The sequence below is a fragment of the Athene noctua genome, chromosome 1, assembly GCF_965140245.1.
Source record: "Athene noctua chromosome 1, bAthNoc1.hap1.1, whole genome shotgun sequence".
NCBI lineage: Eukaryota > Metazoa > Chordata > Aves > Strigiformes > Strigidae > Athene > Athene noctua.
Genome location: NC_134037.1, coordinates 8,052,064 through 8,067,186, shown reverse-complemented (window position 1 = coordinate 8,067,186; position 15,123 = coordinate 8,052,064). Strand labels below are relative to the sequence as shown.

The following is a 15,123-nucleotide window of genomic DNA, read 5'->3' as shown; positions in this document are numbered from 1 at the left end:
GTTTGGTTTCGTGTTTTTTTTTCTCTTTCTGTACATGAGGAGAATATAAGTTATTTCTATAACAAAAGATCTGAAGATGAAGGTTCTGTGTTGGGATTGTGCTTATACAAGGACATTAAATGTAAAGGTTAAGCCAGCAGGACCATACAGTGGCTGGGGTTCACGCTTCGCTCTGTGGGGGGAACTTGGCACCTTAAAAAAATCAGGGTCTAAAATCAGAGTCTCAACTGCTGTGTTTTTAAATAATGGAAAATATGGATCAGCTGCTTACAACACAGGTGTCTGTTGCCAGTTCAAATCCATCCCCACCAGCACCATTCCAGAAGGCAAAGGATTCTCCCAAACTTTGTATCTACCAACCCAAGCGGATATTTTGGATACCCTTGTGCATCTCAGATGGCACCAGACATGTATGTTTAGGCAACTGGATGGACACACAGCTGTAAGATGTGATAAGCTGCTGCTGTTTTAAGGAGAAGTCCTTACCCCGCTGTACACATGCAGCATCAGAACCCTTCCGCTAGGTCTGCTTCATATTTAATAGGAGAAAGCTGCATCTTTCATTAGTGCAGTTAGAGCCAGGTCATAAATACTAGTTCTATTTTGTGCTTGACTGATGTTTCACGGCATTCACCATATTCAGTGCTCTAGAAAGCCATTTAGGGCCAAAACAAAACCAGTAACTGCAGAACATGCATAGCTACTTCTAGCTGCAGTAGTACAGTTGAAGAAAGTTGCACGCAGTAAGTTGCTGTTGTATGCACACAGCATTTAGGTTTATGCACAGGGAAAGACAAAGTCATTAACAGAACAGTAACCAGTATATGCCACCGAATCTTTATTCCAGCTTTTTCCGTTGCTTTATAAGAGCACCTAATGCAAGAATTCATCCCAAAACTACTATGTACCCCTACAGAGAAAAAACTCCTCCCCACCACAGAAAGATACCCTCAATTTTCTTAGAGAAAAAACCAACACACTTAACAACGCAACTTTTCAAAAAGCAAACATCAGAAAGCAGTGTTGTGCAACACAGTAACCTATACAGCAACTCACAAGAAATCTTTGTTCAAGAACCACCCCACAGTGCCAGTCAGGAGGCAAATTCTTAGGTAAGTAAAGTACAGCTATAAGAAGCCAAGCTGACAACAGCAGTCTACCAACAAGCACTGTTCCTCGACAGGGAAGTATGGTAGTGACAGGCTTGTATTCTTGTTCCTGAAAATGTGTTTGTGGACACAGGTACTTGTTCAGCTGCACGTGAAGAACATGTCAGCTGGTTTCAGGGATGTTGGAGGACGTGAGGATCTTCAGCTAAATCTGAACTGCAGCCCATTTGCTTTTCTACAGGGAATAAAAACAAATGAGACCCATCAAGACATTTCTATAAACATGTATAAATGCATTAATATCTGAAGTCATAACTCTACAAGGCTTCGGACTAAATGTCATCAACATACTGGACCGTACCTACTCTTATGCGAAGTTAACATATAAAGACAAGACAGCTGAAACAACAGAACTGCCCAAGAAGATGAAGCAAGCACTGTGCCCAGATTTCAGTTATGAGTTCAAGCTACTCCAACCCCTCAGTGGGCTGAGCATAAGCCACCGCAGGAGTTTTGTACCCTGTGGATCAGGTACTTTCTACTCAAACTGCCTTCCCAGGCAGTGGCCCATGTGTACAGCAAGATCCAGTTCTATGCCACATGGCTGCATGAGCTTAGCTCACGTTTTCTGTGTTGCTGCTGAGAGGGTGCCTACACTAATACCAGGCAAAGTATTCAAGTGGACAAAATATACAGTGGACAAATTTGGACAGTAATAATTCTCAACCAAACGAGGGGAAAAAACCTAAAATGATGTGGTAAAAACTGTAAAAGTATTATCAAAACCAGAAACAGCAAGATCAAGCATAATCCTGCATTTCAGTGATGCAACTGAAGGAGGATTTGTAGATTCAGTTTAACATTTTAAAGTTTTTAACCACTTTTTTGCCCAGCAGGTAACTAGATCTCTGTTACAGGCTTCATTATTTGTTATTGACAAACCAGTCGACCTTCAGTACAGCTGTACTGAAACCACACATGCTACCTCTAACTCGAGCTTAGTTCAGTCTCCGTCAGGCAACCACTGGTCAAACAAAGGAACTAGCTGCCCAAAGAGGTTCTGGAGTCTCTGTCCCTGAATAGATTCCAGACCTGAAAGGAAGGTCCTAAACAACCTGATCTAGTTGACCCTTCTCTGAGCACCTCCGAAGGTCCCTTTCAACCAGAACACCTCCCAAGGTCCCTTTCAACCAGAACTAATCTTCAATTCCATAGATTACAGAGATAGTATATAATCAGACAGAATCTGTACTATTTCCTTTGGGACACAGAATAGGTGTTCACCAGCAACACTTCACAATTTTTAAGTAACAATAAAGATGTACATGCGCTATTCAAAAACTATCCTTACAACAACTAAGATGGTATTGTGGGTTTAGATTCATAGACCAAGATCTATTAAAGGCATTCAAACCCCAACCCACTATGCTTAGTACAGACTGCCTAGCAGTCACTCACCTTGCCTCAGAAATGTGAGCAAGAGTAAGTAGCATGCTGGTGGTCGATGCTCAAAACCCTACCAAAAGCTGTAACTTAAGTGTACCACCCCAGCTTGTCCAAGAGGCTCAGTTCACTAGGTTGAATAAATAAATACTAAATTAATTTCTAATCAAGACAGAGTTGCAGCTTTCATTGCATGTATTCACCATGAAAATGACAGTACATAAGCTAATGCTCCTAAGATTACAACAGTATTAGAGTAAATACATAAGATCAAAAAAAAAAAAAAATAGTGTTTCAACTGTATTTTCTAAACTAAAGCATTTCCTAGAAAATTAGAAAGCATCCAAACACTGAGTACACAACCTTCTGGTGAGGTTTAAGGTAGTCTTACCTTGAAGTAAGGACGCCTCTGGTAAGGAGCACAAGTTTTCTGTTGCAGGGGTTATTGCCTAAACAAAAGGGAACTCTGTTAGGAAGCTGGCACTACTGCCTAGAGAGTTTTTCATTGAGGTGAGGTGCTTGCTTTAATACTAGACCTTTTACATCAGCACTGCTAGACAACTATTTACCACTGGTTGCATCCCCCACCCCCACCCCCCCCAGCTTATAACTCATTACAGAAGTCTTTTGCCCACTTTTTGCTTTGATGCAAAAACTGCATGTGAAGAATGAATTGGAAACTCATTCTGTTTTCATCCTCAGTAGCATGGTTGATGACCCGAGTTTTGGGTTCCAGACATAAGTTTTTCTTTCATTGGTACTTCATGAAGAACACTAGTGAAAACCTTACTATCATTTCCTCACTACTTAGTAACAGGAGTATTTTTCATGGTTACTAGTTAGTTACATGCTCTATGAACATGCTCTGTCAAAAGCCACCTATCATCAGCATTGATTAACAGCTCTTGATTAACAATAGTCTTCCAGTAACATTCCCTCCTTCCAGCTGCTTTCATTAATCTCTTCCCAGACTGAATTCACAGTCCTCAGGCCAAAGGGCTGACAGCTTATATGAATAGTTTATATAAATTAAATCAGTTTCCATAGAGATCTATCAGAGAAGGAAGGACAATATGTCTCAAAGAAGAATACTGTGCTTCTAGTGGTTGGCATGAACGCACAGATTTAGATTAATGCCACTTCACCTTTCTATTCCCATGGTGATACAGGAAGAATCACAACTAGACTCAGACTGCCCTTTCTAAAAATCAGTACTGTCCTGCCCAGCCCCCTGCCAGACTGCCATACCTCGGATGATCTGGCAGCCCAGTCAGGAATACCGTTCCAGACATTCTCCGGACCCACAATCTCCTCATTGCCACTGGAGAGATTCAAAACCTGTAGAGACAGAGCCAAAACATATCTAGCACAGCAGTGGATCCTGAGAATACACTCAGCAAATAAGACATAGTAGTAGGAAAACATAGTTGAGGACCCCCTGCCTTAGGAAGGCTTTCAGTCTGGATCTTGCAAGGAAGAGCGAGTTAACCTCTAATAAAGCTGACTATCACTACTGAATCTGCTCAAGGCTCTTCTGGGCTTCCAACCCATGTATGGTGAGAGAGGAAGGCTGGAAGACACCTACTAGGATCAGAACCAGTAGGAAAATTATGAGTAGGGATATTACTACATACCTGACACTGACACTCATCTGAAAACAGCCGAGGTTGGCTTCAGATATGCAAGGAATCTACTTGCAAAAGAGCTGGCTTCCATGAGCTCAGGCATGTCATCTTCCAAAAAGTTACTTTTAAGAAATGATCTTTTGGATTTGTAACCTTAAATTACAACATAAAGGCCCTTTTATGTAAGTACAATGTCTCCCCCCCTCTATATATATGTGTGTACATACTCCCCCTGAACTGGAGGAAGACCCCTCATTTATCCCAACAGCTTAAACAGCAGTAGAACAAGCCCATTAGATGATCATCTACTGTTAAAGTTAACTGCCATCAACCGCTAATTCAATACACATTGCACTGAAGTGGGAATAGTTGTGTATTCATTATTAATTAGGGTATAACTTAAGTTTCTTCCCAAATTTCTATTGTTCTAACACTAATTCCTCAAAACATCAGTAAAATAATGCCAAGTTTCATGAGCATTTAACAGTAACACAGCTCCATAGCAGAACATTAACTTGCAGGCCAGACAGAACCCCACACATATGAGAATGTACCTCAAACTGAAGCCAGATTCTTCAGTCTTCCCAGCCAATGCAGGGCAATAAGATGTGAAGGGCATATCAAGGGTTGATGTATAGAATCCACTTGGTCTGAGAGACACTGCTGTTTCTATGTAGTCTATACATCCAGAATCAGTGTTTGCAATAGTAACTCTTAAATTTTGTAATAAAATATTCACAGTTTGGAGGAAGACCAAAGGAGGGCCAGATCTTAAGAATGCAGAAAAATGATTCAAAATATACTTACTCTGGTACCTTTTTCAGATACCTCCAAAATGCGAGCCTCACACCATTTTAGAGAAGTCCACACCACACATTTGGAACCGACAGCAAAACCCTTCAGATTACAAGTATACTGCTTGTATTCTACAAGAATGATGACATATCAATGAAGGAAGAAGAAAAAGAAATAACACACAAAACCAACCCCTCCAAAAAAACTCAAATGTCTCACAACCCTGCCCCCATACTCCGCTGCCTCCCTCCAAACTACTTTACTTAATAAATATTTGAAAGTTAAATATTCGTCATCTTGAACAGTCTTGAAAACGCATTTTATGTTTAGAAGTAAATTTCCAATCATAAAATCAATAACGTCTCAAAAGTAACATTAGTTGCTGTTAGACTGTCACATTATCCATAAGACACAATATATGATGTCCTTAACCCAAAGCATACTGACATTAACACTAATAATAATTTATTGGGGAATAAAATTTAGGTTTCTACAAGAAAGCTATTCTCATGTTTGAACATGCACAACATTTTGATAAAATCACTTTACCTGCACCACAGTCAGCCAAGTTCTCATTCAGGTTTTTTTCTATTTCTTCATCCCTACGCTTACAGTCTGAAGACTGCACACGTGTATTTCCACATCCTTCAAAAAAGTCAGTCAAGTCTTGTTTCATCCATTCTTCCACATAACAATCATCTTCCTTCTTCTGCCTCTCCTCGTGTTTCTCAAGTTTGCAGTCACATATTTTTACAGTGCAAACAGACTTCTGATTCATTGCGTCTTTTGTAAGAAAGGAAAATTGACTTCCACTACTTGCAGAACTTTCCAGTGCAGTGTGTTCCAACCCCAACGAGTCATCCTCCCCATCTTCATAAGACGGCTGCACCCCAGGCACCATCAGTTCCAGAAATTGCTCCATTTCAGCACCTAGCACTGACAGCATGTCATGGGTCTTCTGGTCCAGTTGTTTCTCAGGTCCATCAGCAAGTGAAGACAGCCTTAGGGGAGGAGGCTCTACTTCCATCCAGTCTTCTTGTATAGCTTCTGCTTTATGAACTCCAGACAAATTCAATTCCAGATTTTTTGCCTTCTCTCTCAAAGCAAGCTGATTGGATGGTATCAGCTCTACTGTCTTCAGTCCATTGCTAACTGAAGGCACCAAGTTCTCTCTCTCATGAAGTGATGGTAAGACTTCAAGAGATTTCAGAGCCCCCAACTCCCCCATCTCCTCACCCATAACTGGCAGTTCAAACAATTCTTGTTCCAACACTTTCTCTCTTGCTTCACTGCCCAAAGCTGTTTGTACTTCAAGCGACTCTGTTTCCAGAGCTTCCTTTGTTTCTTCACCAAAGGAGAGTGGCACTGAAAGTGCCTCTAGCTCCAGCATCAACTCTTTTAGATCATCATATGAAGAGTGCTTTTGTAATTGATCCAGTTCCACTGATGTCCCTGTTTCATCACTCAAAGATGACTGTACCTGGAGCACTGGCAATCCTTGCACCTCTTGTTCATTTCCCAGGAAAAGACTGGCTGCTGAAGCACGGCCTATCAGTTCCTCTTTCAGATCAGCATCCTCTCCAAACAGTAGTTCACATAATTCTTGTTCTGAAGCTTTCATTTCACTCCCCCAAATATGAAGGCTACAGCTTCTCATTGTTTCTAGTAATACATTGTCATTGCTCTGTCCTTCAGGTAGAGGTATCTCTTTAGCAAAGTTGCTTTGATGCTCAGCTGTTTCACATCCATCGTCAGCCTTCCCAGACATAGATTCAACAGCTCCCACTGACACATTTGTTTCTACAGTATTTAAACACTCAGAAGTTAGAACCAGGAAAGCTTCAGAATGAAGTAAAGCACTTTCACTTTCTTCTTGAGCTAATCCACAAACAGCAGTAGTTTCTCTTTTGAGACAAAGACCCATATCATCATTTGAAGATCTGTTTCCCTTTAAGGGGTTCTCAAGGTTTGACAAAGTGTTGTCACCAGTTCCTTTACTAGCCTTCCAAAAAGACTTCATCTCTTCATTAATACTCTTGCCAGAAGCTTCCAGCTTGACAAAAGAGAGAGGAGCTTCAGAAGCTTTATCTTCCTGAATTTCTATTACTTCAGCTTCTAATAAGAGGTTTTCAGTCATATCATAAAACTTCTCTTTTGCTTCACTAAGCCATGAGCCCTCTGAAGAACTAAAACCTGACAGACAGCAAGCAAATGCTTGATTAGGTACTTTGAGCAATTCACATGGAATCTCTCTGACCATCTCCATGCTAACAGCTTCCTCACTTCCATAATCCACATGTCTAACAACCACGGTGTCATCTTTTATGCTACTGACTTTAGCTCTGTAGAACTTTCCATCTTGACTGTGTTTTGCTAGACAAATATCACCACTTTTAATACAAGATCTGCAATCATTTAAAGAGTTTAGCCCAAGGTTTTCAGCTTCCACTATTTTTTCCTCTATGTAGTTCATGGCTTCTGTATCAGCACGACGACTCCAAAAGTATTCTGGACCATTTACCACTGTGACGTGAATTTTTGCAGTCTGACCTGCCTCTGGAAACTTCCAGATAAATGATTTACAACCACTTACACAGGAAATTTCATTTTGACCCTGAGGAGGCAAAGGCTCACCCACAGTTATCATGCCACTGTTCTCTCCTCTATCAAGTGTTTCTGTTGAACTTTCTCTACTTGCAAGATTTTCCTCAGCTAAATCCACTGTTACTATACCTTGATGGTCACTGAGAACAACTTCCCATTTATCCTCAACTTTCTCTACAAACTCACACATTAGAAGAACCTCACTTGTTCTCTTGGTGAAATAAAGCACTGCTTTCTCTCCCCAGTCTGTATTTTTTTTGCATCGAAGTCCACCTAGGAAGCAGTGAATGCCTATTGCTGGAATAGATGACAAGTCTTCAGGGAGCCTGTGTGCTTGATCAACATTAATTACTGAAGTATTACCATAATCAATATACTGTATACTTATCAAATTGTCAGAAGTCTTCTCTTTCACTACAGCTCGATACCACAGGCTGTCTTCTGAATAAACAGCACTGATTAAGTCTCCTGCTTGGAAAAGTTGTCCACAAAGCTTCTTTGCTTGTGTCCTATTGTTTAAGATTTCTGAAATGCTGTTAAGCTGAGCCTCATCACTTTCTAGTTGAACATAAAAATCCAGCGGATCATTTACATGAGACACATACACTAGCACTTTAAGAGCTGGCACTATCTTCTGTTGAAGTAGATCAGATACTTTAAGCGTTATACAGCTGCCTTCAGCATTGGATTTAATATCTGACTGTGCATCCAGCTGGATGGAGAGCACAGACTCCTCCCCTGCTTTATTTAACACAAAAGCACCCTTCTTACTGCTAAGCATTTCATCAGGCTCTAGTAATCCATCTGCCACATCTCCCTTTGTAGCAGGCTGGAAAAGGTTTACATCTTCTTCTTTGAAGTGCCTTTTGCTACTTCTCCCTCCTCCCTGGGCTTCAGATCTGCATTCATTTCTTTCAAGAGGCCTACCTGCATTCAAAGGAGACTCTGCAGCCTCATTCCTCTCATTCACATTCGTATTTCTAGAGCACAAAGTTTTATCTTCTACATGCCTACAAAGTCCTGTGTAGTCCTTCAGTTTCGCATTAATTTGAGTACTACCATCAAACAACTCAACCAACAGTTTACCATCAGATTTCTTTGCTACTACTATTGCCTTTAATTGCCTTTCTAAGACAGCTTGCTTAAACCATGTTGTAGCTTCTTTGGGAACATTAGATATATCAGATAAGGAACACCTTATGGCCTGCATTGGCAAAAGCAAGATATCACAAGCATCGTTGGGTAAAGGAAGCAGATTATCTTTCTCTATTGTCTCTGTGTTCCCAAAATCCACAAAGAAGACTTCCATATTAGGTTTTGTTTTTGTAAGTAGTCCCCTGTACCAGCGATTGTCAGTATACCTTGCTAGACACAAGCTCCCAGACTTTTGCAAGGTTTTTAAGCTGGTCATTGTTTCGCTTAGACGATCAATGTTATCCATAAGCTGTGCCAAGACATCAGCACATCTTTCAAGCTGGCAGTAAAATGTCCATGGATCCTCAACATGTGTAATAAAAACATCTTCCTCACTCCCAGTTTTGATACCATGCATAGAATAATAGTAAGAATGAAGCTGAACTGAGGATACCAGAGGCTTTTGAGGAGACAAAGGTCTGGCCACACCTCTCTCGGTCAGAAACTGGCAAGCACTCTGAAAAGGTGTCATTAAATCTACAATGTTGAATAGCTCCTTATGTTTTATCGAAGCCAAGGCAAATACTGTACATTTCAGCTCAAAGTGAGATGAGGAAGCATCGACAAACTCCTGAAAAGCCCGAATTGCTGCTTCGTCCCAAGCAAAAGGATCCTGACCATTTGGTTGGATTAAGTTGTAAAGGCTGCACCTGAAAGCCTGAGCCTCTAACTGAAGAAAGCATTTGTTAGTTGAGCGGAGGTTTGTTAGAGAGACCTGCTCTCTGTTGCCATAGTCAACATAGAGGACTTCCACTTTTTCTGCAGAAGGAATTTCACTAGTAATTAGAGCCCTGTACCATTTCTCATCCTCTGAGTACTGGGCTAAACATACAGAATCTGGCCAAGCATATGGATTGGATGAGTTTTTACAATACTCCTGAATTTCAGTCATTAATATCTTAAGGTCACGGCAATTTCTACTTAACTGACACCAAAAATAACCAGGATTTTCAACATATGACACAACTACATTAACTGTACTTCCCACTTCTAACTGACCTCCATAAGAGGAACTTGGCATGGTTTCCACAGAACTCTGTCTCCACGGGATGGGCAGGTTTTCCTTGCCCTCATACTTCTGAGCAGGAAGAGTTTCACTACTTTTAGAATTGTGAATGGCTGCAACAGGGCTCTCTCTGACCATGACAGCTGCGCAAGGATTAAGTGCTCTATCACTTCTCTTTAGATCAGATTCTTCTCTGAGCCTCTTCTCCGCATTTACTTGGTTTTCCTTCTCAGCATGTGCTGGGGAAGAGGCCTGGCTCACAGCCTTATCAGATGATTTCTGGAGAGTCTCAAGTACTTCACACCTCTGGTATTCAGCATACCCTCTCTGAGCCATGAGTTTACTTACACTTTTCTCTCCTAATTGAGATGGGTCAAAAATTTCAACCATGTATTTGTCACCCTGTGCAGTCAAAAAATGAACCTTTAGTCCCTTGTTCAGTACAATCTCCCTGAATGCAGACACAGATACCTCATTCCAACTCCCTCTCATAGGAGACACACCTACCAAACAAGACTTCAGAGCTAAAGCAGGTAGTTGCCTGAACTGAGGGACCAGCTCCCTTACTGCATACTGATCTACAGTGTCTGTATTGCCTGTGTCCATCAGATGTATTTCTACCTCATTGTCCAGTACCCTGGTGATCACTGCTCGACAAAAGATACCCGCTTTTCTACTGACGCAAAGGGATCCAGGCTGTAGGTCCCACCTAGCACCATCCAGTTTTGGGGCATGGGAGTAAAAATTCCACATGCTCTGCCTCAGCTGCTTGAGGAGCTGGCGATGCTCATGGAGCTGCAGCCAGAACTCAGATGGGTCTCGGAGGTGGGAAACCCGCACATCGTGGAACACACCCAACTCCTGATGCACAGAAAATCCAGAAGCAGAGGCCAAATCTCCGTGTGTTGAAGCAACAGAAAGTGCACCTGGGGGGAATTCCAGTTCTTTAGCTGTGGATTCTTCTACTTCCAACTGCTTCTGAGTTTCAGTTTGGCTGACCTGCATATGGCTGCTCACCAGGCAGCAAGTCTGCACCCCAAAAAGATGGTTCAAGTTGACACCATCTTCCCCATACAGGCTCACATAATAGAGATGCTCATAGGAGTTAAAGGCTTTGATGTGAGCACTCACTCCTTTGCCTAGCACCAACGCTTTCAGCTCATCGATCTGCGATGGGGACCAGCCGCGGCCACCATCTGAGATACCTTGAAGAGCACATGGGTAAGTCACCACAGGCATACGGAAACACTCCACAGGCAAATGGCGCAGGTTAGCTCTGGTCACAGCCTCCTTCCTGCCATAGTCCACAAAGATCACTAGAGCCACTTGCTGGTCCTGCTCCCCAGCAATAAGCTCCAGCAGAAGTGCACGGTACCACTGGCCATCTATGCCACGGGCAGCACAGGGTGAGCCCACTTTGGGTAATAAATCCTGCTCCCACCAGTCATAAGCATGGCATATTGTATCAGAGAGGCGAAGGATCTCCTGTGACAGGCTCTGCAGCTGGCAGTAGATATGGTGTGGGTCAGAGACATGGGTCACTAGGACAGGCTCTGTCACGCCCAACTGAAGCTGCGGGTAGAAGTAATCAGCCTGTGTCACCGTGGAAGCTACAGGGGAACACGCTGGAGGCTGCAGCTTGACCTGGTTCCTGAAGTGGCTGTGAGTTAGGCAGCGCTTGAGCACCTGGCAGAACAAACTGGGGGTGACCTCCCTGGCCAGGCCTAGGTGACACATCTGGTTTACCAGCTGAGGCAGCTCAAGCACTATGAGCTGCAGCGTCACCACCTTCTGCACCAGGCCAAGCACCTCCTTGCCATGCAGGTAGCTGAGGAACTCCATAGACTCCACCGTCCAGGTGGAGGGCGAGACGTCCCCACAGGCTGACTTCCCGGGGCCTCCAGCAGGCATGACATCAGCCACCACACAGCCCAGCACCTCCGGGGGCAGGCGGAAAAGCTTGTCGCAGCCCCGCGCCAGGTAGCAGGCAGACGTGACCACCGTGCAGCCCTCATCAAGCAGGAACACACGGTAGTCCTGGCCACGGCGACTCACCACACAGCAGCGGTACCAGAGCCCGAGCACCTCCACCAGGCCCACGTCCCCAGTGCACAGCTCATCCCCACCAGCCACCGGCCCACCGGGACCCGGGGCAGGTGCCAGCCGCGGCCCCGCCGCCGCCTGGATCTCACGGCGGAGGCGGACGTACTCCGAGCTGCGCTCACCCAGGCGCCCCCACAGCCGCACGACGGGCACCTCGGGGCGCAGGCCCACGGCACACACCCGCAGGGCCACGCTGGCGCCAGGGCTGAACATGGTGAGGCCGCGGCCGCAGCTGCCGCAGCTCCTGCTCCTGCTCCTGCTCCGCCGCCGCCCGCACGACGCCCAACGGCCGCGCCGCCGCCGCGCCCTCATAGCGCACGCGCCGCCCACGTGACCCGCGGGGAACGGCTACGGCTGCCCGAGGGGTCGAGTCCATTCTGCTCCCCCGCGGGGCCGAGGCGGCACGGGGGTGAGAGCAGGAGGGGACGGGACATCGGGCTGCCTCGGCTAAACCGGGACTGGTCCGGCGGCGGCACAAGGAGGAGGGTTATATCCCGGGCCACGTCCCGGGCCACGTCCCGGGCACGCTGGAGCCGCCCGCGGGAGCCGCCCGCGCCCGCCGTGGGACCGCGGCACGGCCGGGGGGCGGGGTGAGGGGCGAGCCCGCTGAGCTCCCATTGGTCAGAGTGGGCATCCGGGGCGGGGCGTGCGTGCAGCGCTTGGCGGCCATTGGCCAGCGTGGGGCCGCGGTGTGAGGGCGGGGCGGGGCGCGGAGGGGGCCGGTCCCCGCCCGGGACTGCCAACCCCCGCGGGGCAGAGGCGCCTCAGCGCGGGCTGGGCGCGCGGGGCTGCGCCGCCGCCGGCAGCGAGGAGCCCCCTCAGCGCCTGGGGCGGAGGCCGCCCTCCTCCCGGCACCGTCCGGTCCGCGCCCGCCGTCTGCAGCCGCCCCGGGGCACGGGACGCCAGCCTCAGCCGAGCCGTGCCTGGCCCAGCCGTCTCAGGGGAGGGTGACACCGCACTGAGCGGCAGCAGCCGCCGCCGTCCCGCCGCGGGACAAGCACAGTCCTTCTCCGGGCCGCGGGAAGCGGCAAACGCGGATGCTCTGGTTGGTGGCGCCCTCCAGATAGCCTGCACTGTCACACTGCTCCGTTCCATCTGTTCAGCTCCGCGAGCCTGTGACTTGTCCTTGGGTTTGTCCCCCTTTTCCCAGGCAGACCTCTGAAATTTTAATGGGGCTGTCTTGAGCTTTTAGGGACAACGCTCAGATGTGGAGGTGTGAGGAAGAGGAATGCCCAGGACTTCACCCACCCTTTCTTAGGCCACAGAAGAGTCCACCCCAGGAACCTCAGTGCCACCCTCGGACTAATTCTTGGCTTCTGAAACTGAAGCTGAAGGGGAGGCTGAGGGGAGACCTTATCACCCTCTACAACTCCCTGAAAGGAAGCTGCAGAGAGCTGGGTTTGAGCCTCTTTAGCCTAGTAGAAAGGAACAGGACAAGAGGGAATGGCCTCATGTTGCCCCAGGGAAAGTTCAGATTAGATATTAGGAAGCATTTCTTTCCAGAAGGGGTTGTTGGGCGTTGGAATGGGCTGCCCAGGGAGGTGGTGGAGTCCCCATCCCTGGAGGGGTTGAAGAGTCGGGTCGATTTAGAGCTTAAGGATCTGCTGTAGGTGGGAACTGTGCTAGGCGAACGGCTGGAGTAGATGATCTCCAGGGTCCTTTCCAACCTAGATGATTCTGTAAATTCTGTAAAGTAAATAAATATGGTCAAGTGCTTTACAGGGTAGGAACTTCTCCTTGAAAAATGTGAAATTATGAAACACTAAGAAGTAATGCAGAAAGTGGCAAGTATTGCTATTCAACTTATTTTTTAATACAAAACACTAGGAATCAGCACTTACAAATCCCTTTAGTGTTTCACAGTCAAAAAAATATTTAAGAGTTGAACATTTTTTCACTACAAGACTTTTTAAATTACTTTTTTCAACACAATAGCTCAGGTACTTCTGCAGGTCCATCATCAGGGTTAACTGACTAACAGGATTGCAGGCAGGACCACTCAGGGTGTAACTGAAGCAGCAGCTTAGACTGCTAATTTATAATCACTGGTGAGGGTGTGCAAGAAGAACTCAGATTAGTTTCTGACACTGACAACTAGAAACATAACAGTATTTCAGAACAAAAACTACTGACCCCCTAATAATGGTGAGATGATTTTTTTTCCAAGCTGGAATCACACACCCAAATGCGTGCAGCCACGACAGATTTACAATAAAATCAAAAAGTACAAGTGCAAGCCAAGAAGATACCCAAACTATATTTAACCAGAAATTGGCACATTGAAGATACTAGTTGCAAAGACTAGTATAGAAGAAATCCTATTTACTCAGAGAGCTAAGTCTTCTACAGCCATCTCATTACTAGATACTGCTAAATTAAAGCCAGCTTTGTTCTGCATACGTTATGGTTGCTTTTACACTGCCTTTTTGCCTCCTGATTGCCAAAGATAAGCCTAATGGCAAAGAGCAGTAGTCCCCTTCCTAGGAAATCTGGAAAGCTTGAGGTTTAAAAAAAATAATAAATCACTCCTATACAAACATTTTGTGTTTTTGAATAGAAGATTCTATTTCCACTTAGATTTGAAATGGGCAGAGTGTGAATTTCCATGGAAAAGTGGTGCTTTAATGATCCAGTCTGCCACGTCAGCACTGGGACTCTCAGAGGACAAGTAGTTCAACTTGGTACTACGGACAGCATGTGTATTATGAGTCCTTCAAGAGGGGCAGAGCAAACTATGCTTTTGATTTCCTGGGTTACAGGGCTGCATTTCACTTTTGGATGTTACTCAAATTGTGACTGAACAGGTCAGGCTGTCTCTGGGTAGTAAGAGGAACACAAACCCTTCCACCTTTTGTGCAAAACAAATTTGAAATCAGGTAAACTGCTCTAGTCTTTTTCAGTCCCTGCTACTACAGGCTTGGTTTACTGAGGCATCAAACTAAAGAGAGGTAGTTCTTTATGTGTATGCAAATATAATAGTAACAAAAATTCTCAAATAATTTTATAGAATGTTTAGCCACAGAAGACATTCAGCACTGCAATGTTCAACCTGCTCTTGTCCTTAACAATAAGAACCATCTCTATTATCAAAAAAGCAAACAGTATTATATTCTACTTGCTTGGTAGATTTGTTTTTTACCTCTGTTTGCTGTTTCAGAAAGCTGATGCTGGCTGCCAGTTGAAGTATTTTGTGACAGTTTTATCCTGTGGATAACTTAAATTTCATATCGCTGTCTGACAAACA

The 15,123-nt window shown here is 45.2% G+C and overlaps 1 protein-coding gene across 1 annotated transcript; it reads right to left on the bottom strand.

Annotated features, from left to right (window-relative positions):
• Positions 1 to 1,282: 1,282 nt before the first annotated feature.
• TDRD6 (tudor domain containing 6) lies at positions 1,283 to 12,191 on the bottom strand. Its single transcript, XM_074933476.1, has 5 exons — positions 5,522 to 12,191; positions 4,985 to 5,103; positions 3,801 to 3,890; positions 2,944 to 3,001; positions 1,283 to 1,344 (listed from the first exon to the last, which is right to left on the bottom strand). Exons 1-5 carry the CDS (start codon positions 12,189 to 12,191, stop codon positions 1,283 to 1,285), a joined length of 6,999 nt encoding a protein of 2,332 aa, XP_074789577.1.
• Between the last annotated feature and the right edge of the window lie 2,932 nt (positions 12,192 to 15,123).